Below are 24,618 nucleotides of genomic sequence, written 5' to 3' on the forward strand. Positions count from 1 at the left end.
GAAAAATTAAAAAATGTTTTATTCTATTTTTCCATCATTTCTCTCAAAATAAAGTTACGCTTCTCCTTTTTTACTGTTTATCTCTAAGAGCATGAGTTGCAGCGTGCAAAATAAACTTGATCTTCAATATCTAAAACTTCAGGTTTTTTTCTTCAAAATATATGTATTCATAATTTGTTTTTAATTTCTCTACTGTAAAAATGTTCATGCCAATCATCATCAATAGCTTTCTATGATTTTGTTTAATTTTTCGTAAGGCTTTCGGTGGCCAAAGCTTTTTTATCAAAAGTATTTTTTTTGTAGTTGCTTCTTACATGAAGTAGGAGATTTTTTTGCTACTTTTACGAGTCAAAACTATTGGTGTTAATTTCCGATTAATTTTCTTCTTATATACATACCTCCATTTTATTTCCATGTTCGGAAGTGTTTTTAACATATCTTTAATTTTAGTATTAGTGAGTCCAAAATTTTTAATTTAAACTTTCATATCGGATTTAAAAATCAACAAACCCTATCTTTGCATATCTTAATAAAATATATGAATTCAACTTCTGAAAATCATTACTAAAGCTGTTTTCAAACTTTAATAAGTTTCGAATGGATGTATCTCATATTAACTCATGAACTCACTAGTTCAAGAAACTATGAATAAGCTAATTTAATTTTTTTCTATTTTGTTCAAAAACTCAATGAAATCTTAGAACCATTTTTCTTTCTTTGCTGGCTTTTTTCCAAATAACTTCTTTATCAAAAAGATGTTGATCTTAATGAGCATATACTGCATGAGCTGCTGAATGCAAAAATCATTACTGGCAAAAACATCTTTTTATGCTTCAAAATATGTATATCCAGACTTAATTTTGGCTTAAATTATCATAAAAATGTGTTTTTAATCAAAAATTCATCGATTAGGTTGCCATCAATGAATTTTTAACATTTTGTTTTCTTTTTCTTAAATGCTTTCTTTAGTTAGAGCTAAGACTTTAGATAAAAAATATTCTAATAGAAGATATACTTTATAATATTCTATTGAAATATTTTTTACATAAAGTCCTAAAACTTTTTTTTACGAGTCAAAACTGTTTGTTAAAATTTCAAATTTACCTTTGCAAACCTCGATTTCTCATCGAAGTACATATAGTTTCTAAAATGCACAAAGCCATGTTTTGTAACTTATTTTTAATTTTAATTTTTGGTTTTGATTAACTATAATTAAACTTAAACAAAATAAAATAAGCGCAATTTTTTTTTCTAAATTTCCATATCTGATTAACAAATCAACAAATCTTTAACAATTATCGTTTAAACAATTAAATTCAACTTCTCCAAACCATAACTAGAGCAGTTTTCAAACTTAAGTAAGCTTCGAAAGGATTTATCTCATATAAACTCGATTATTTCAAGAAGTTATAAGTAATCAAATTCAAACTCTTTTTTTGAGTTGTATGAAATCTTAGCTTTTTTTCCTTTTCCTGAATTATAACTGTCAGGACTTTATTTCAAGGTACTTTCTCAGTTAAAAAGATTATTAATTATTCAACTGCACCTTCCCATGATAGTTGAAAATGCCTACCTTTTATTTGAACTTCATATTTTTATTTGTGTATCAATTTCTTTTTTAATTTTAAATTTTTATTTTGAGAACTTCGGCTTCCCATCGAAGCCCCATTATAACAAACGTCAAATTACACAGAAATAGTTTTCAGCTTCCACTATCAAAACACATACAAAGCATTTTTCAATATTCGTTACTGTAAACAACTTCGGGTACTCGTAAATTCAGACATTTTTCAAAAGTTCAATGAAATCTAAGAAGCATTTATCTATTTCTCGCGTGAGCTTTTATTACGTCGTTTGAAACAAAATGTAAACAAACAGTATTATTACGAAAAATTACAAAAACTGACATAAACTCGTCGCAATTTCTTTCCATTTAGAATCATTACAGCCTGGAAAACATGTTCTTTAGATAAAAAAAACTCCAAGTTGTTTTGGTAAGTTTTGCTGCAGTTTTCTGTGAATTCTTAAGATGTTTCATACGACGTAATGAAAGCTCAAGCGTGATTTATTATTTTCTATCAAGAATCGTAATTGTTTGTTTTTTTTAAGTTTTAACTTTCTCATCAAACTTTATTTTGATGAGAAAATTAAAACTATAATTTTTCAATTATGCAACTTCGCCTTCCCATCGAAGTCAAATAATGTTTTTAAAGAACTTTGCCTTCTCATCGAAGTCCGCTTGTTTTCGCATGTATTTTGAAATTCATTTTTTTATTACTACTTTTATTACATTTACTCTTAATTTACAGATTTTCGTTTTCACGATTTTTTTCACACTTATTTAACTCGGCCTTCTCATCGAAGTCAAATTTGTACTATAAGTCCTAGTTATGAAATAAGCTTCTTAGATTTCATCTTCCCTTTGTTCAAAGCTTTTAGTAATTTTTTTTTTCTCCGGAAGATACTCAAATCAGAGGAGACTCGACTACGCCATTGTAGGCCATTGTTTTTTCTTCACCCTTTCTTGTTTTTTGTTGGTCAACTTCGAAAAGGCATTTTTTACACGCTCAGTTAATAGAAAGCATATTTCACTCAAACTATTTAATACGATATTTTATTATGCTCTTTTCTGTTATTCATTTTTATCCTATGTACACTATTTTCAAAATTTATCTGGTACTAGCTGACCCGGCGTGCGTTGCTACACCTTTCAAAATTAAATGATATTTTCAGATATTATTCAAATTTTTATTGTTTTGTTGGCATCATTTTAAATCAAATTATAAGATCATTCATAAGCAATCGCTATAAATGAGAGCTGCAGCTGGAGTTTCGAATTGCAACATAATGATAACTTAAAATTATATTCTGAATCTTGATTTATAAATTTGTGTTAAAGATCTGATAATTTTAATCCGCTCTAAAAAAGGAGGGTCTCAAATTAATTGTATGCAATGAATCTAACTTATAAAATATGGTTGATTTCGCTTGATATGTTGTAAATTTATGCAAAAAAAAAACTGATAAGAGAGCCTTCCTGTACTTCCTTTCACCCCCTGCTGAATGGAGGTCGTGATCTTTAATAATCATACTCATTTTTTTATCGTTCCCAAAAATCCTCTTATATCAAGTATAGGTCCATTGGTTGATAAGTTTTTAAGCTTTACAACCAATTTTATATGGAGCCCCCTCCTTTCTTCCCCTCTCTACACTGTAAAGCATAAGCAACAATCATAGAAATATATCTCGTAACCAAATACCATTCCATGCCATGTTTGTTTCCATTTGTTGGCTTCGTTAGCGTAAATTGAGAACTTATGCTAACAATGCTAACATGCTGTTGGCTTCATTAGCATAAATTGAGAACTTATGCTAACAAAATTGTATTGGGCTCACTACCCTCCTCCTATGTACCTACTCACAGAAAGAAGGATGGTGTGTCAGATAATCATAGAATCATACCAAAATGATTTTCCATGTTAATTTTTGTCCTTTTCTCGGATTTTGTAAAAAAATAGTTAAATGTAAGCTTTCCTCTTCCCTTCCTATATTCCTAATTATATCATCCTACTGCAAGAAAGGAATTGTTTCAAATAGAAAAATTTCTCGTATTGATATACAATCCCATACCAAATTTGGTTTTATTTGCGTAGTAAATTCTTGAGTTATGCATAAACTTGAAAGGAAGTACAATCCCTTCTTCCGTTCTCCCCATTGAATGGAGGGGAGAGCTTAATATTCATGAAGTATTTTTCGTACTCATATACTTTTTGATGCCAAATTTATCTTTCCGCTGAAAAAAAAGTGGGGCTTCAATTTATAATAGAAACATTTTTCGTATCTAAATACCCTCACTTGTCAAAAATGGTTCAATTGGCTCGATCAGCTCTCCAGTTATGCTGAAAATTGTGAAGGAGAACTCTCCTCTCCTTTCCATCCACCTCTTTGAAGGAGTGATATATTTATAGCATTTCTCGTACCCAAATATCGTTCCATGCCAAATTTGGTTCCATTTGCTGTTGTAGTTCTTGATTTATGCAGTAAAAAATGTATGAAACTCCTCCCTCTCCTCTTCCCTCTCCCCGCTGGAAGATGGAAGGGGTCTCAAACAATCATTAGAACATGTCACGTTCCCAAATACCCACCCATGCCAAATTTGGTTCCATTTGCTTAATTAGTTTCTGAGTTATGTAAAAAATATAAAGAGGCCCCTCCCCCCTTTACATTTCCCCACAGGAAAGAGGGAGGGGTCTCAAATAATCATAGAAATAGTTTTTGTATCCAAATATCCTTTCATGCCAAATTTGGTTCTATTTGCTTTATTAGTTTTTGAGTTATGTTAAAAAAAATATAAAAGAGGCCCCCTCCCCCTTTCTACTGGAAATAGGGAGGGGTCTCAAATAATCATTGAAATGTTTTACGTATCCAAATACCTTCCCATGCCAAATTTGGTTCCAGTATCTTGATTAGTTTTTGAGATATATGAAAAATTGTAAGGTAGCCCCCCTTCCCCCCTTCCTATCAGCCCACTGAGAGGAGAGAGGGGTACCTAATATTCATAGAAATATTCCTATTTCCCAAATACCACCCCATGCCAAATTGGATACCATTGGCTTGATTTGTTCTCGAGTTATGCAAAAAATTGTCTTTTTGTTTGGGAGACCCCTCCCTCTCTTCATGAGAGAGGGAGGGGTCTCAAACTATAATAGGAACCTTCCCCTGCCTCCAATACCCCCACCAGCCAAGTTTCACGCAAATCGGTTAAGTAGTTTCCGAGTCTATAGGGAACAGACAGACAGACAGACAGACAGACAGACAGACAGACAGACAGACAGACAGACAGACAGACAGACAGACAGACAGACAGACAGACAGACAGACAGACAGACAGACAGACAGACAGACAGACAGACAGAAATTCATTTTTATATAAATAGATGGCGTGAACAATTTTGACGGTTTATTGTTCGAAAGGACGGTTTTTATAGCACTTTTTACATTTTTTGTGGACATGATCTTAAAAAAAATTAAAAAAAAATATATCCTTATGTGCAACGTATACTTTCTTATATCAGCTTCTCGGACACTAAGGAAAAAAAATAAGCAACTTGTAGCTGACCTACAGTTTCTTTTCCGAACCATGTCTTTCCGATTTTTTCTTGAACTTTGAATAACGATAAACTGAAGTGTTATAGACGAATAATGTCTGAATAAATTTGAGCTACATTATGAGGTTTTAAAAACTGTAAAAATCGAGGAGTGTCAAATTGGCACTGAAGGTTTGATTAGGGAGTATTTTTTTCTGGGCTTCCAGAGTGACCAATATCTATAAAAAAAAAGACTGAATCTTTGGTGGAAGTTAAAAATTAGGTACCGTCAAACGGGGCATCATGCAACAGCGGGGTTCGATGCAACATTTATATAACACTACATTGAATCAATTTTTAATTTAATGTTTTGTAATAAAGTTATCTTTTAATGATAACAAAATGATGATGACATAATTTCTCGCATCTTAAGCTAGTTGTCTTAAGTTTTTTATTTTTATGTAAAATTTGAAAAATCGAGCAATAAATGTACAAATTTTAACATTTTTTGATGCCGAAAAAAACTTTACCCAGTATGACGGATCGGCTTGATAAAATTACCTACAAACTTTTTACAGGCTTTCTCATATTATTCCAACATTGTTGGTGTAAAAATACTTTTCGAACAATCACCCAATTTTTTTAAATGAATATTTTTAATATTCAGTTAGGTGTCTGGGGTTAAATGCAACAAAATGCAAATCAAAGAAATACTTTGTAAATCTCGTTTCCATGTGTTGAAATATGAATGTTTTGAATTACGCGTTTGTAAACATTTAAATTTCATTCATCCAAACATTTATTTTTATGATTTCAGCTTTTAGAATTTTTCGTAGTATTATTTAACCCCTAAATGTATGCAGCATTATAAATTTCAGAAAAAATGTGAAGATTTGTTTTTACAGACACAAAAACTACTGCAATTGGCGTTGTTATGCGTAATGGTATTTAAGACATCGCAAATATATTAAAAATATTGAATTTTCGTACGTGTTCATAAGGTTTTTCGTTATAAACAAAGTTTGTTGCAAGTTACCCCATTTTCTAAGAAGGGTGAAAATCGCATGTTTTTAGAAAATTAAAAATAACTGAAGAAACCAATAATTTTTTTAACTACGCAAATTTGATGTCCCAGCATCCTTTAAACTTTTGATGCATAAAGGATACGATTAACTGTGAACATAAGTTTTTTAGAAGCTATTGAAGTTGAAAATTGTTGCATGTTGCCTCAGTTGACGGTATTTGTAAGTGTTTGATACCAACAAGAGAAACTTCTTTTCATTTTTTATACAATCGCTCGGTAACAGCTAACAAGCCTAAAAGTTGATTCCTTTTGGAGGTCGCCCTTAATTTGCGAGAAAATGGCAGCTGATCAATTACCATTATGTCGCTAAAAGCAACTATCATCAAACGGTGTGGACGAATGCATTGTGAGCCGCTAGCTGAGTCTGCTCAAGATTTTCCTGTAAGAGTGTATTCAAACAATTATTACCAGGGTAACATTGACGTCAATCCAAATTCGCTAAATGTTTTGGGGGTGTAACCATCTGTTGCCATCATGCATATGTTCGAAAGGAATTCGATTTACACTGTTTTTTCTTGGCATTAAAAAATTTAACCTACAACAGCAGAATAAAAAATAAAGTTGATTTTCAAGTTCCAGGACCAACATTGCTAGCTTTTCAAACAAATTGGACAGTTTTGACACTATATAAACGACATAAGCTTCACCTGGTAAGCTTATTGATAACTTTTCAAAACTTGAAGGATCAGGAACACCCTACAGATTGCTTTGATGACCAGTTCAAATGACGGCACAGGTTTTGCTCACTTGGATGGTTGAAAGTCGGTGATGGCAGTAGACTATGAACATCAAGTTTTCGTTCGGTTCGTTAGCGCCACTTCACCCCTCGGTTGTGATTTTATTTTTCATTTTTTTTCTTCTCTTCTCACGGTTTGCTTGGATCCAAACGTTGACCATAACACAAGCCCACAAATTGCCATTACCAACCAAACTGATACAGAGTTAGGCTACTTCGATTAAAATGTGCACCCCGGACCTGGTGGCACATAAAATATAAATGACATTATCGCCACACACAAATTTAATAAAATCCGAGAGCCTCGGTTATTCCAATCTTTTTCGGTTACCATCTGGTTTACTTTGGACACTCTTTTTTTTTGTTGGTTGGTTAACTATCTGCTCACAGTTTCGTGTCCATTTTCCAATCAAATTCCACCTTTTCGGGATCAGGGTTTCTCAACATTCGTTTTGGATCGAATTGAGCGAAGACCGTCCGATAGAGTGTTGATTTGTAATTTTTAAGACACTAAGAAAGAGCTCAATTCAATCAAGCATTTCAATACCTGTCGGGGCCGAAATTTAGGATTCTTAATTAATTTATATCCTAGCCTAAGTTAAAATTTGACAAAAAAAAGTAAACAATAAACTTAGTTGGTAGAATTATAAAATTCAATTTTGTTGATATAAATTCAAGCGTGCTGTATGCACAGCCGACAGGCTTTCATATTTATTTGAGCAGTCGTGTTTCTGAACAAACCAGTTTATGTTTGCTTTCTAGTCCTACTATGCGACACGTGAATCCATATTAGTTCAAGTAAACAGATCCGAACTTTGAAATTTGAGTGACTCAAATTAAAAAGAATAGTTAGAAAAATTTCAGAGTTATCAGATGATAAGAAAAAACCGTTATTTCTCCCAATTCCATAATGAAAATATTTCGTATAATTGCCGTTATAGTGGCCTAAAATGCACAGAGTTTATTGACAGTTCGACACGAACACCACCTTAGCAAAAGGCCTCAGCCCATGTCATGTGCCCTGATTTGTCAGTAAAACACAGACTTTTGACCCTTCGTCCAGATATTGCTCAGACACAGATTTTGCTTTGATTTTTCTCATAGTGCACAGATCTTACAATCTTTCAAAATTAAATATTGAAGTCAATATTTAAGTAAGGTACACTGGGCTAAGTGAGGATTATGGCTATTAAAACAATACTGTGCACTATTTTTACAAAATTTTGATGCGGAATGTTAATTTTACATGTTATCTATCCAATGATGCCGGAACAAATTTCAAATCCTTCTTTTGTCACTTGGAGTTGGAACATCGTGAGGACGGGATATAACAAATAATGCGAGAAACCAATAAATTTGAATAAATTGTACGAAAGCTTGTGTACAACAAAATTGCTTACTATATCATTGCACAAAACCTATAAATCAAGTTTTTTTAATCGAAAAAATCAATAAAATCAAGAATACAAAAGGTGAAATAACTCCCATCTTTCAAAATTTGTTTTTTGGTCTTGTGATCTTTCGGATATTTGATTTTGTTTGCAAAATTTATGTAAATTTTAAAAAAATTCAAACTTTATCATTCTCTCCTTTCGGTTTTTTTTAATTAAGAAGGGGGAGGGGTGACAAAAGAACGATTACGAATACGTAGAAAACGATTCCGACAATAGCGGATGTTTACAGCAACTTTTTGTTAATTTTATATTTTTAACTACGATGTCGAGTTGATGTGCATCTTTATCAATTGCAATTGCTATCAATTTTCTCGTAAACAAGCTGACTCTTGACGAGAAACTCTGCATTGAAACAGTCCTTACATTTGAAACTACCAATTAAAAGAAACGGCGGTTCCAAACCCCCCCCTGGCTTAATACAGACTTGATGTTTACACATTTTTTTCAATTTTCTCTCCGTCATCCTATACAATTTAGCTATATTTAGCATTCGGACGTTAAATGTTGGGAAAAGTACTTGTTTGTTCTGGAAATAATATATATTTTCGATAAAGTTGGATCTGGTGCGTTGCAATATAGATTAAACACAATAATCATTGAAATATGCCGCACTAATTGCTCCATCCTTTTTTCAAAATTTTGAACTTTTCAAGAAATAATAAAACACAAATTTGTTGGAAATTTCCTGTGAATTCTAAGGGAAAATCTACCGTCCATACTTACCACATAAAGCATGTAAGTGAAGACGCCAGCAGTCCATAACAATTTACGTGATAGCTTTTCTCCCTTTGTGTCTATCAAGCTCATCTCTTCAGCGTTTGTAAACAAACGATTTTTTAAATGATTTTTTAAGCTGTTTGTTAATAGTTCTTAACTCGAAAACAACATGTAGAGATGTACAAAAACACCACAACCAACCCCCCCACCCCCTCCCCTTCTCCCCGGCTCACACGCATTGCCTAAACCCTTGTTTGGTAGCAAATTTGTAGTCTTCGCTTGTGCACATACATACAATTTTTTTTAACAAATTGCCTTGATTTTTATCCTCAACACCTGGCATCCCTGACCCTAACCTCAAACCATGAATGATTTCCTCATATTGATATTGAGAAATGCGTAACGTTACATGCAAGGAATGCAAAATGCAAATAAAATGAGATATTTTCAAACAAAACTTGGTTTATTTCTTTAATTTAAACATTTTTTTCACCATAATCATTTGTTTTAACGTTTCAAAAATTATGTTCTAGCCCGCTTGATTTCTGCAGCTTCCGGATCATGATGGTTTCCGCAGCTAGTAGTCCCAGGACAGTCTGTTGAGCAAATAATCGATCATTAATTGATGATTTTAGAATTTATTTGTTATACAATATTTATCACTTTACTAGCAAAACTTTATTACGAAGCTGTTCTGGTTCGAAATCGAAACCCTGCTCATGTGGGTCTTTTAATTCAACGCAGTCTGTGAAGAGAATCATACGAAGGTATGGAGTTATTAAAAGCAACACTATTTTGACGATAATATTAAAATACTTATTATAATCCTTTTCCAAACAGTTCACCAGACTTGCAACAAAACGGTTTAAATTTTGACAATACCTACATAAAACTATCCGTCTTAATGCGTTCCCGGGATGTTTGAAATAATGTGTAATAATGACCCGTTATTTCACAGATAAGGGTTTGCAAAAACGTGTCAATTTTACAACTTTCAAGTGATCTGCCAAATGAGTGTGCTCCAAAAATCCATTTTAAAGCATTTTACTAATGCTTGGGATATTCGTTTTATTTTAATATTTTATCACAAGTTTAAATTGATTTTAAGTTAATCCTATCCAAATGATCTAAATTCCGTACAAAGCTTAGTTCTTTTAGAAATGGGACACTTTTTGGGCTAATAGCTCATTAACTAGTAATCGATCATTCAAAATTTAGACAGCATTTTGTTGCCTATAAAAATTACTAACCAACCTTTTTTAAAATATTAAATTCACGCGTTTTTCTTCAAGATCCATGGCCAAATTGCTGACTGACAAAACCGTTGATTATTCAAAGAATTACCACTGACCATACTGACTGGACTCTCGATTTCGTTTGTTGGATAATTTTTCTAACAGTACGCAATATCGATTCCAGAGTGCGCATCGATCGATTTGAAGAAATGCTATCCCAGTTAGAAAGTGCCACCCAACTTTCGAAAAAAAACAGGCAATTCAGACGGTAAAATCGGGCTAAACAGGTACATTTTTCCTACAGGGCATTAGTATCGGAAAAATGGTAGGTTCACCACCTACCGTTGGTATTGCGAACCTGCTAAATTTGACGAATAAAATGATAGAACTTTTGTTCTAAGTGTCCTGTCAGTATGATCAGTGGAATTACTGTGTGTGAGTGGTGGAAGAGTATGCAAACACTGTCAAAAATGTCCACAAAGTTCAAATCAAGGATTGTAGTGAAGCACATGATCGACAACTACGGTTCAGGGTCATCAGTGAGATCAAGTCTCATACTAGAATTTTTAATTTTTAATAAGCGAAAAACTAAGTGTAGATCGCTGAAATGTCCAACAATATTTTCTCCGATAAGCTGAAATTGTTGCCTCTTTATGATTCATGAAAATCTAACCTCAAACCGCAAATTTTTGCTAGTTTCAGAGCCCGTAAGTTGTAAAGCCGGTACCGAGGCGATAAGATATATGTTTTTGATGTACGAAAAAACTTATAAAAACCCATTTCAAATTAATTCCAGCATTTGAATCCCTAGCATATAAAAGTGTGTATTTGTTTGTATGTTGTAGGGGAGATGAGGGCTTAATGAGCACCCAGGGCATAATGAGCCCTCTTTTTTTTCTACATAAGTAAGTATTTTCTTAAACAAATTTTCATAAGGACTTGTTTCGTACTACCCATAGTATAAATTTTTCACCAAAAAAGAAATATCCTTTTCATCTTTACAGAAATATTAAATAATAACCAGCTAGGTTCTCAAGTGACGAAAATATTATAATTTTTTCGATGTTGAAAATTGAGAAACAATGTGTAGATCATGTTGCAGTGCGTACATTTCAGATCAAGATGATTTCAAGGTCATAAAAACTTATTTGGTGGTGCTCAAAAATTATAATATTTTCGTAACTTGAGAACCTAGCAGGTTATTATTTGATATTTCTGTAAAGATGAAAAGGATATTTCTTTTTTGGTGAAAAATTAATACTATGGATAGTACGAAACAAGTCCTTTTGAAAATTTGTTTAAGAAAATACTTACTTATGTAGAAAAAAGGAGTGCTCATTATGCCCTGAGTGCCCTCATCTCCCCTATCCAATAACTTGCCCTCAGTTTTTTTTTCCAAAGAGAAGTATTGGACCAAAAAGTGGCAGAAATTAAAGTATTTAGTTGGCATTATTGTGCTTCATTTAATTATGCATTGTTCTTACGTGTTAAAAATCTCACACATAAATAATGTTATGAATTTCTCGATTATAAAATCATGTAAAAAGTATCTTTTGAGAAACAATACGTTAAGAAAAAATTTCAGTTTCATGTAGGAAAGTTTAGCAACATTTCGACTTCTATAAATATATGAAAAGAATGTAAACGTTACTAAAAATGGCAAAAAGTTATGGATGAGTTTTGAACCAGAACGAAGCTTTTAAGACCTCAGGGTTTGAGAAATTCAGAAATGACTCCAAATCGACTCATTCTAATCTCTCTGGATCTAGAGATTCATGTCTAAATTTAGTTTATTGTATCGTACTAAAATAAGGTTGCCAGAATTTTTTCAGCACGTATCCGGGCCGCACAAACCGGGCTATTTTTATCTTAAAACCAGGCAAAATCCGGGCATTTGATTTCAAAATGGTGGCAGTATCCAGGCGAATTCGATCAAAACCTAGAATAGATTCAAAATCGTATTTGAAGCTTTCAAAAAATCTTTGATGATTACTTTTATGAAACTTGCTCAGAAAATTTCGTTTTGGACGCATAAATAAAAAAAATTACAACACAATTTGTTTTTTAAAGGGTGTTTTGTGAATGAAAATGAGGATTAACCCGGGCGAAATCCGGGCTTTTCCAATAAAATCCGGGCAACCGGGCCGGACCGGGCTTTTTCCAAATTTTAAATTAAATATCCGGGCAAATCCGGATAAAACCGGGCAATCTGGCAGCCTTATATCGAAAACACAATGCGTTTCCTTATTCGGGTCAATTTGGTGTGATTTGGCATGTTTTTTGCATGAAGCAATGTTTGGAATCAAAAACGTTGCAGTCGCGCACAAGGTGTTTCATATTGTTTGCTAATTTTTAAAAATATTGAAATAAGTGAAATCCCTTGAAAATTGCTCACCCGAAAATAAAAACATACTAGGGTAACTGGGGGTATAATGCCCAGTGTGGGCAAAACGCCCCACTGCAATATCTAGCTAGAAATACACTTATTTTAAGAATTCGGTACGCTATTCCCTTTTTATTAACAGTAAAATCCTTTTGTACAAAAAATTAGCATCAAATATGCAATAAATCCCTGCAAAAATCCAAAAATACTTTTCAAGCCATATTCCTTGCAATTTGTGCTTTGACTTTCGTAAGGAATTACGGCATCTGTCGACAAAAAAATTACCTGACATCTGATACAATGATGAAGATTGGTCTTCAAAATCATCAGAAAACGAAAAATTTCCTTATTTAAATATTTTTTCTGTTATTTTGAACGATTTTTAATAAACATGTCTAGGTAGGGCAAAACGCGCCATGTCCGTTTTTCTTTAAGCATGTTTCATATTTGTTTAAATTTATATGCAGTTTCATCACACCGATTTTAAATATATTTTTAAGTTGAATTGGAAAACATAACTTGAATATAAACGAATGTATTTAAAATTCCTAAATTTTATATAGATTTAAATAACTATTCACAAGAATTCCAGTATATCTGGCAGCACTGCGCTTAGCAATACATTTTTCCATCTGTGAAGTAGAATGGAAGTGATTTTACCTGGCAAACACTTTCGGAAGCACTTGGATCAATAAACACTTATCAAACGTTAAACGACGCGATTGGGTACACACATATGCGCATTATGCCCCTACTGAGTCTGAAATCCAATTTTCAACCTACTCTTCAAACTTCATCAAAATTGTGGCCTTTTTTGACCTTCCAGTTATTCTAACTATCAGATTTAGACAGAAAATAAACCAAACTTCCTAACACAACCGAAAATGAAAGTTAAACCAGGCTTTCTTCTTAACGTGGGCATTATGCCCCCTCTTCCCTTATGTTTTATTGCTTTTTCGTAAAAAAAAACTCATAAACAGGACTCAACTCGATAGAATTGTATAGACTTTATTGGATAGAAGTGATATTTTTGTCTAAGTTACAGTTCACCTCTTGTCCCTAATTCTAAATTATTTTTTTAATATAAGAAAAACTTCAACCGGTAAAGTTGATATGAAATCTAACAATTAAAAATGAATGGCACACAAAATATTCAAACTTTTGGTTTGAACAATATGAGATCAACAATGATCTCAATTTGTTGTTACCAACACTTCAGCACTGTAAAACGTTTTTTTCTATTTATTACAAGTAAATCGTTTTAAGAGTCGCAGTAAGCCGTGCTCGAGAACGCACGTGGTTTTTCCGACGTCGCGTTTTTTCCGTCCTTTTTTTCGCGAATAAAAATTTTTGGTGAATTCCATTAAAAATCTAATCAATTTTTAGTTTCAAGTACAAAATAATGGTGAAACGTGGTGAAGCTATTAACAACCAAGATGCAGAGAAAAAAGTTCGCAAGTTGTTCGGGAAATTTAGAGGAAAATAGGTGCATTTATTTCAATTAGCGGATCTTACCGCTAGCTCTGGAAAGCAAAGCGTTTATTTTGTTTTGTGCTATCATCAGAATTCAGTGTTAACGGGATGTAAAAGTGCTTTTTATGCCGTATGTGAGTCTTTAAAAAAACGATGAACGTGTTTTGTGAGAGCAAAATGACCGGAAGTGTAGTATGAATAGACGAGACTATGAAACGAAGAAAAGCACAAACTTAGTGTAGTGGAAAATTCCAGCTTTAAAATGTTGATTTAATAAATTTGAATGTAAATCGCGAAAAATAAGTTAATTATTAACAATACAAAAATTATTATCTTCAGACGAATTGCTGTAGTGCTTCCACGCAGTCGTCGCCAGTGTGTTTTTTGACTTTAACTACTGCCACCCTCTGAAGATTTTTTTTTTTGCAATGCGATGTGCATTCATTAAATCAGAAGCCGGTGGATGTAGGTTCACTAAAAGTGTATCGCAGCGCATCTTGCATAGTACGATGTCCATCTACAATTTTTTACAGATTGGTGAGCTCGTTCCTGTTTTCTCTTTTTTTATAAGCTTATATGATTTAGCAATTGTATTTAAATTCTTCATCAATCCTATCTGCCAAGTAGGATTTCCTATAAAACAACCTTTCCCCTTCCTATCTGAAAACAGCATCCTGGGTCGTATGAGTTCTCTGCACCTAAAAAGTTTCTTTAGCTGTTTCAGATTATCCCCACTATGATTACATTGACTTGTCGAGGTGTGCATTGTAGTACTACACTGATTTTCAATGGCAACACTAGAAATGAGTTTTGAATCCAGATACTCATTTTGGCATCTTGTATTGTTCTTGATAATTAGTTGTACCGCATGTATCAGCCAATGCAAGATGTGTGTAGTCACCCAATGCTATGCTTATTACAAGTAAATCGTTTTAAACTGTTTCATATTCATTCAAACAAATGACAAGTTTCATTACCTCTTCTTCACATTCCATAACTCTGCAAAGGACATTCCAATGTACGACGATCAAATAACAAGTAATATTAATAAAAAGAAAACATTCTTGATAAACTTAGTGCTCCCTACTATGAAAAGAAGATGAAAAACTGTTCTCAAAATCATCCATCCAAAAACGAAACTAGAAAGAAAATTCAGATATACCGTGTAGCAGAATCTTTTCACAAACAAACACCGAACGGCCGTCTGGTAAGCAGAAAGTTCGATTTGATGCGCCAAGAAAATGCTGTTTCAAATCTGATGCTTCTGGATATCGTAAACATTTTGAATATCTGTTACTTAATGTATCGGCCTTATCGGTAAAAAGTGATGTCATTCTTAGTAAGAGCATTTTAAGATTATGAAATTTTTATAGACGGATAGAAAGTAAGAGGAAATGAAAGATGGTCAAAATGAGCTGGTAAAATTTTTTAGAAGTATTATCATCACATATCAAATATTTGTTCGGCACGGGCCAACTACTATGAAGTGGTAGATACAGATAGAGTTGCATCTCCCACAACACATTAGTAGGCCAAGCGTGGTTCGAAACACAAGCGAAAACTTGCAGTGCATACAAATTCCACGTCGCCTCTAGTAGAACAAATCCGATGCATTTTCTTTTAAATTGTCAATAACGGTGCCGGATACGTCTTAGGGCGGTTGAAGTTAAGATATGAGACCTTTTTTTTAAAGTTCACTTCTAAAATCAGAAGCTTGGAACCACTGTCGACATGAACTGTGAGCCCTAGAGATGACAGATCCGCCTTTTTTTGCTCAAGTTCAAGCTTCTGCCGTTGCCCCCCTCCGCCTATTTTGAACTGCCATATTCCAGTGATCCAGTGTCAATTTTTTCTCAATCCTGGTCTCGTTTTTTTTTTGCCCTCCTTCTTCTTTCCAGGTGCCAATGCAAATCAACCACAATCGGCCGCATCGTCCGGGTCGGCGTCCGCTAAGAAGAACTCATCGCGTCGCAACGCTTGGGGTAACCTATCGTACGCTGATTTAATTACACAAGCAATTAGTTCAGCAGGTGATAGTCGCCTAACGCTCAGCCAGATCTATGAATGGATGGTGCAAAATGTGCCCTACTTTAAGGACAAGGGCGATTCGAACAGTAGCGCAGGATGGAAGGTGAGTACTTAGTTTCACACATGAATGGAAAAAAAAATTGATGAAAACCTGAAGGAGAGAGGGAAACTTGTTGAGATTTGATTGGCACGTAGTTAGAGCATCGCCACCAAACCATAATCGACAGAGCTAAATTGGTTGGATTTTTCTACTGAATACAGATATTTTAAAGCTACATTCACTGTGCCACAATGCCAGTTCTGAAGAAAATAATTTGTTTTTATTTCGGATTCGATTGCTTTCCCCTGGCGAGAGACTTAAACATGTAATTTTGGTGATATCTCGTCCTCGACGAATGCCCCATTCGCTTGGAGAAGAAAGGGTTTCTGGCATGACAGTCGCATGTCGCATGGGGCAATAAAGTCGGCTGACATGATAATAGCAGTCTTTCACAGAGCCAACCGCGCCAATATATTTATGAGTATGGACTGAGCTGAGAGTATCAGGGACACCGTGCTGGCCGCTGATTACCTTGCAATCGATACTTCTTGTTTCATGCCAATAAGGAGAAAACCCGTTTTCTCCTATCAATTGGCTCGTACATAAATATGTAAGTGCCCCTCGGTCAGTCGGTGGCGCGATAAGAACCTGCCTATAATCTCACCTGAGGGTTTCTCCAAGATGTTGGGTGATCTCCAATTATAAAGTATGTACCTTTAAAAGTAGCAAGTTGATTCGCCTTTTTGATTTGATAACGAAGGAAAGTTGTTCATTAATTATGTTTAAATCAACAAGGTTCAAAATACAATATTATTAATCCAGCCATTTATTTGTGTTCATCAATGCAGCCATATTTTATCAAAGTTCATCCGGACGCTTTGATATTTAAGAGAACCAGTTCAAACGAAATTGCACCTTGAGGAGAGATGTTTAATAGGAGAGGAGTTAAAAAAGTTTGCAAATTTTCTTTCTGAATTCTAAATTTTTATTCATTTTTTGTTTCGATTAAAGTCGAATTACCATTTTTATGGCATTTGCGACTTTATCAACGTTGCAGCTGGCGGACCGTTATTGAAAAACTTATCCGGTAGAACTGTGTTCATAGTGTTCAATTTACTCTTGGGCTCGAGCTCGTGGACATCAGCTCAGGAGACAACTGACATGTCAACTGAACTATACCACAAGACCAAATTTTTATCCCGAATTTAACTTTTGATATGAAGCCAAATATGTTACTTGAATCTTTCATTTTATTCTAAAATTTGAACCATATCAATCACCTTATATTATAGTCATACAAATTTAACTAAAACATGAATTTTAGTATGAAATAGGAGTTCTGTTGTCTTATTCGTAACTTCAAAATCTCATCCCCTGATTGAAGTTGGAATCTGTGATCATAGTCTGAAATAAGAATGAAAGATATCTGATAAAAACTTCGAACTTGAACTCTGAGCTCTGAGTATGAAAACTGAGCCAGGAATTGTACTTACGTAGTTTATGAACTTAATATGTATTGAATCTTGAATTTACATATTACGTTTCAATTTAAATAATGTCTAGTATTTAAATGTTTGTGTTTGTAACCTTATGCTGAAATATTTCTGTGGATTCTGAGTTTGATATTAATATTGATTTTGAATATTAATAAGGATTTTTTTTTCATTCTAAGATTGAAATCGATATCTCAATAAGAAATCTGATAGACCAATTAGAGATTCTCTGCTTGAGTTTAAATATAATTCTCAAGTTGAAATTTGATTCCATGGTATTAATGAATATCGCAATTCGAAGTTCCAAAGCTTGGCTAGAACTTGATTTATATTTAGAATCTGAGATATGATTCTAATGTCTAAAGCTGAGGTCTACGTTCAATAGTTCTTGGAATAGTTTACATCTGAAAATTTTGAAAACGATTATGTTCATAACTCGACATCCCGCCTTGGGGTCGTTGTATCTTCGAGCTATTTTGCAAAGTCACATCAAATTACATTAAAGCAAGTGTGCGTAAGAACCATTTCACAAAGTTTTTCAAAATAACCCTTAGACGTTGTTTATTAAAAAAAACGGCATTTAACCAAGCATCTTTTTGTGCAGAATGTTTCTTATATGCACTTTTTAAATAAGGCGAATAGCTTTTTTTATGAGTGTGTAGCCACGATGCTCTTTCGCCCAATTCATCCAGGAGGTGAAAAGTAATTTTTGTTTTGTTTTCATCTGTTAAGGTTTTCCCCCTCAAAATTTCATCGCGAAATGAAAGGTTTTGTTACAGTTTCTAAACTCATTGAGGGCCAGGAGGAGCAGGCGTTGACTTGATTGCAACGCACGCGTTTTTTTTTCGTCCGCAGAAAATTTCCGAAATTTCGTCTGTAGAAATTTTTATAAAACTTATTCTTTCAATTGAAATTCAAGTAAAATTCCGATTAAAGGCCACTATTCGACGGAACTAAAATAAGAATACATGGTGCCGGAAAACATTCGAGGTGAAATTTTCAGGGGTGTTAAAAGTATTATGGTTTTGGAATCTCATCCGCAAGGCGAAATATCTGAAAATTCCCCGAATATTTTTTTTAATTTCTTTATTGACATGTAACATAAGATCAATGATCTTTTAACTCGTTACAGATTTGTAATAAATATAAGAATAATTCAAGTAAATTGGTATAACTAATCCTGACGTTGATGAGAGCATTCTTAAATATTCGTACAAGTCTAAACGCCATACCAGCAAGTCCTCTTTGAAACGTGTTTTTGAAAAATTCATCTTAACTTGAATGGGGAGTTGGTTCCAGTTTTTTATTTCCTAACAATGAAAGAATTACTGTAGTACAATGAAGTATGATGAGGTAAAAGAAAACAGGATGAGCGCAAACTACGTAGTGGAATGAATAAAGAATTCAAATAAGGAGGCTTTCTACTTTTTATGGTATTAAATACAGTCATGCAGCTACGGAATATATAAAATTTAGAAAAACTGCAACTAAGAAGAAGTTTCTGGCGAAAAGTAACGCTTGCATAACGATCAAGGCTGTAAACATATCGCACGCATGCATTCAAAGCCGTCTGTAAGCGATTCAATTGAGAAACATTGGCGTTAGAAAACGTAAAACAACTGAATATGAAATATGGCAGTACGAAGGTTTTGAAAAGTTTCAGTTTAGTCGTGGAATCTAAGTGTCTGGTACTTATGTTCAGCCTCTTAAGTGTGAAATAAATTTCCGAACACTGCTGCTTGATTTGTGAGTTCCAACTAAGATTGTTTTCAAAAATTACACCGAGATTGTTTACCTTATTTGAAAATTGAATTTCATCACCATTTAGTAACAAAGAAGGCGGCTCAATTTCATTCTTGTTTCGTGAAAAGAAAATAGCTTTAGTCTTGGATGAATTAATAGGTAAAAGATTATTTACAGACCATTCGAAAAGTTTTGACAAATCTGAGTTCATTTCATCAGCTACTTGTAAACGATTATATGGAGTGTCATTGCATAGATACACTTGAACATCATCGGCGAACAGATGAATTTGACAATTTATGAGAACCGATGGGAGATCATTAATAAACAGCGAGAACAATAGAGGACCTAAAACAGATCCCTGAGGGACACCAGAAGAAATTGTTCTAAAATTTGAAAGCATATTTGCATAAAAAACAGTTTACTGTCTTCCATTAAGATAGGACTTTACCAAGTTAACTGCGGATGAACTAAAGTTAAAACAAGATAAAAGTTTCTCACAAAGTTTAGAATGTGACAATCGATCAAATGCTTTCGAAAAATCAATCATTAACATAATTGCAACACCTTTTTTGTCGATGCACTGGGCGATGTCATCGTGGACTTTGATAAGAGCCGTTTCAGTACTATGAAAAGCAAACAGTCATTCTGGAATTCAAAAGGGCGCTCACATTAGGCTAGTAAACAAATAAAAAAGCAAAAGGGCACATAATTATATTTTTGAACTTTTAGAAGTAATAATCACGGAAAAACTAAATTTATCAATCGGATAGTGAAATTACGTTGATTTTAAAGAAGTTTATTGACTTAGTTAGGAAAATGATTCAATGCTGTGAAATAGGAAATTGTTTATATATTCTGAAAATTTGAATGCTTCTTTTCTCAAAACTAAGGTCTTGGCATATTCGCCCTTTTCAAAAATCGATACCGAATTGTTTTTTGCAACTGTTTTGCTGTCCTGGAATCATCCTATAATGTTAACTGTTGAAAATATAGGACGAAAACAGTTATTTAAAATATTGGTAATTAGATAAAAATTCAGTGCGATAAATAAAATTTTAGTGTCCACTGAAGAGGAGCGAAAGCCAGAGTAACTCGAAACGTCTGGACAACTGGTTAAAACGTTTTTGAATCTACCATCCGCCAAAAAACGACGATAAAATAAAATTCACTACTTTGAAATCGTAGTTTCATTCAGCCCAGAGGTTATTCAAACCTTCGCTTTGAATATAAGTGCAATGAAGAGCTTTCTTCCTGGTTGGCTGTCTGGTTGGGCGGGTGCGCCTGCAGATATTCTACAAAATCTTATGATCATTTGAACTTTAAGTTTTATTTAGAACAACATCTAGACTTACCCTTGTGGTAAAGTTTTCGATTGTCACCACGAAGGTCGGAGTTCGATGCCCAAACTTGGCAAGCTTGTTTTCAATAAGAAATTTGAGTATTGAGTAGGAAATGTAGAAAAGAAGCAATCGAGCTGAACAAATCTCGGCAAACCGCAAAGAGTCGAGTTTGGTATCCGAGTAGCATAGCATCACGGTAATAATTAAGAGAAGGTTATATGAACTGATTCCTAGGGTGAAATTTAAGATATTCAAAGAATGTTTTGCTTATTTTACGATTTTTTAGAAGCTGAATTGAAAAACCGCTGGAAGCTTAATAAAAGGTCATTTAGACTTGCTTTAGAACTTAAAAGTATCAATAAGGACTTAAATTTTGAGCTGCTTAGAACGTTCTTCAGATCAATGATGGAGCTAATTAAGCTTTTTCGTATCTGCTTTATTAGACCTTTGATTGCTTGGGGTGTCAAATTTCGTTCTCAACTTCTCTCTCCAGACGAGATCTATTAAATCTGAAGAATACCTTGCCCTATCGGAAACAACTATACTTGTATAGTTGATTTAACTGTAAATATAAAAGATTCAATTATATTTCTGATGAATGACTCGACGAGCAGCAATCCGGAGGACGATTTGGTGGTGTCAGAAGCATCGCATCAGGCTAACATTTTCCGCAAAGAATAACTTTTTCGAGTTGCTCCGCTAATAAATCGGCTCGGTTCGGTCCACCGAAATCCATTTTGATCCGACCACAAAACCAAATTCCAAAATTATTTTTTTTGTTTTTTTTTGCGCTGCAAATAACATTGTCACAAAAGGATACCCACATTTTAGTTAAAATCATAATGATGTATATGTGTATAGTTCAATATATTATATAGATGTATAGTTCAATATATTATATTTATAGTTGAATGTTAAAAAATCAATCATACAATTGTAGTTGAATCCATCATATCAATAGTTAAATCAGTTATATCAATACCATTGAATCTATTATATTAATAGTTGATTGCGTAAGATCAATCAGCAGTTTGTAGTTTAATCTATTATATCTATAGTTGAATGCCAAAAATCAATCATACAATTGTAGTTGAATCTATCATATTTACAGAATCAATTATACCATTACAGTTGAATTCATTATATTCATAGTTGATTGCGTAAGGTCAATATGCAGTTTGAAGTAGAGTCTATCATATTTATAGTTGAATTCGGAAAAAATAACTACACTTTGATGATTAGTAGAACTATCTGAAATAATTGAAACAACAGTCGTCTTTTTTCACCGTGTAGAGTCGCGCGACCTCCACACTCCGTTCTCCTGCACGCCGCAAAAGATGGTTCTTAACACTCGTCGTTCAAATACTCCGAGTGTGTGCAGGTCCTCCTCGAGCAATATCCACGTCCCGTGCCCGTAGAGGAAAACCGGTCTAATGAGCGTTGTGTACAGGTTACACTTTGTGCGGGGGCGAAGTCTTCTGGACCGCAGTTGTTTGTGGAGTCCATAGTAGGCACGACTTCCGCTGATAATTCGCCGCCGGATCTCACAACACTGCGTTCCATCCACCGTCGCCTTGTTCCGTCGTAGACCGTCCTCCATGAAGCCGGCCTGATGACTTTCCACGAATCTGTTAGCGTGTGGCGTTAGGCGGCGGAGTAGGATTCGGGACAACACTTTGTAGGCGGCATTGAGGACAGTGATTGCTCGGTAGTTCTCACAGTCCAATTTGTTGCCCTTCTTGCAGATGGGGCATATTACCCCTTCCTGTGAAATGTTGTGAATTATAAATATTACCAATTAAAATAAATTGGATTTGCAAATTTCCATTTAAATACTGAAAAACAAAACATTTTACTGGTCTTACTGTTGACAATAGTTCTTTTGCAACTTAAGAATATGTTCTCAAGTGCTGAAAATCATATCTTTATTGTCAATCATTTCAATTTTCTAGAAAATTAACATCTGTTAAAGAATCGCAGTTAATTGAAAGTCATTGAAACCTTTCAAGTTAATAACAGAAGTCGAAAGCTTTTGTTTTCTACGAATTTCTGTTCTTCTTTTTTTATTTTTAAGAGCGAGAAAAGGCGCTATATCTTTGGTCAGTGTCCAGAAATGAAAGTAAACAAAAAATCAAAATTGTATAAAAAACTTAATTATTGTGATGTGTAGCTAAAGTACGAAATCTTAAAAAATCGCTTTTCATGTCAGATTTTCAATGATAATTTGATCTTTATGTTTTGTGATTTATGTGTATGGGAAAACTGTACAAAACGTACCAGTTAAGCGTAATCGCTATTTACAACGATACCTATCATCTAAGAACCAAATTGAACACTTTCGACGACCCAGAGAACTGATTTGCGCCTTACTAAAAAGAAAAAGAATGATAAAAACACGGTTTTGATGATATTTTCATTAAACAAAAACTAAAGCATCTAGAAAACACACCGTGGGGTAGAATGTCACTAACGTCAAAAACATAAACAAAGACAAGAAGAATTTTATCGAATCATTTCAACGAGATTCTAAAAGAACGGAAAGAAAAAAAAAAGATCATTAAACGCGGGAATACTGAAATGCTTAAAACGGTCCCCCCCCCCACCCACAGGATTAGCGAGTGTGCAATCTGATTACGTCATTTTGTGCAGCAAGCGCAAGTACAGTGCGGTACGAGTAGGTACAACAAGTATCGCAATCAATTAGGGCTGTTAGTGTACAACTTTACCTACTCTGTTTCCGGTTTATTTTTTCTGCAGTTTTGTTTTTCTTCGAAGAAACTCCTCCATCCTCCATCGACTTGAGAACTTTTTCTTCCTGGCCTTACCTGACTGACTTGACTTGGCTTTGAGAGTTTGTCTGTTAATGGCACCTAAAGTGAAAAATCTTTTGAAGTGCACTTGAAAAGTTACTCTCTTTCAATGATAGGGCGCGCGTTCTGGGGCTCTGTTGTGAATATCAGTAGGAAGGTACCTACCCATCTCCGTTGAAGTTGAGCTCACATTTGCTTTGCGGCGTTGGCTTTTTGATTGCTGCTCGCGTATCGTTTCCCTCGTTTAACTTCGAGGGGTTGGGAGGAAAATGGAGCCATGGATTTGAAGATGCATCAGTTCAGTTTGCTTGTTGTGTTAAAGTTTGCGCTAAGTGAATATTACGCGAATGGCTGAGGGTTTTGAGAGTTTATGAGGATGTTAATTCTCCCGGATCATGTTTCCCGCTTGAAAGTTGTTCCTTTCCGGTAAGGTAAATATAAATGCAGATACTTATAACATTAAAAGTGCCTTATTGCTAATTAAACCAAGTCATCTTCAGCGTAGTAGATCATCGACTACACTAGGTCAACGAAGAATCTCCTTCATTGGGCCTACCAAATATAATAGTTTACCCAATCGAATCAAAATCATCAACAGTCGATCCGCCTTTAAAACAAATTTGATACAATATCTCAAAGGAATTCATGTTCGTTAACCACCAACCATCATATCAGTCATAGTAATTTTAGTTTTTTTTGTTTACCTTTAAATATTTTATTTTAGTTCAGTTTTTTTTATTAATTTAGTTTTAAGACAGCCTTAGTTTTAATTTTTTTCTTCATATCTTTTAACCTAATTTTAATTTTGTAAATTTTTGTCGTATTCTGTGGATCTCTTAAAAGGATATATTTCCACTGAGATTCACACGTTAACGTAAATTTAGATATTTTTTCTCGTCCATTACTTCGCATATAGCTTAAAAAAAAAATTTGGTTCCCAGCATGAGTAGAGTCTTGTTCGCGTTTTGTTATTTGTATGCTGTCGACATGCT

At 34.0% G+C, this 24,618-nt stretch overlaps 1 protein-coding gene across 7 annotated transcripts in view; it reads left to right on the plus strand.

The window, feature by feature from the left end:
* LOC129739373 (forkhead box protein O) overlaps positions 1-24,618 on the plus strand; it is a 278,812-nt gene that overhangs the window by 14,161 nt on the left and 240,033 nt on the right. For all 7 annotated transcript variants that reach the window (XM_055730788.1, XM_055730781.1, XM_055730784.1 and 4 more), the window contains one exon: positions 16,068-16,300. In XM_055730788.1, the coding sequence (XP_055586763.1) occupies positions 16,068-16,300 (233 nt within the window). The remainder of the gene's footprint in view (positions 1-16,067; positions 16,301-24,618) is intronic.

Source organism: Uranotaenia lowii, chromosome 1 (genome assembly GCF_029784155.1).
Source record: "Uranotaenia lowii strain MFRU-FL chromosome 1, ASM2978415v1, whole genome shotgun sequence".
Taxonomy (NCBI): domain Eukaryota; kingdom Metazoa; phylum Arthropoda; class Insecta; order Diptera; family Culicidae; genus Uranotaenia; species Uranotaenia lowii.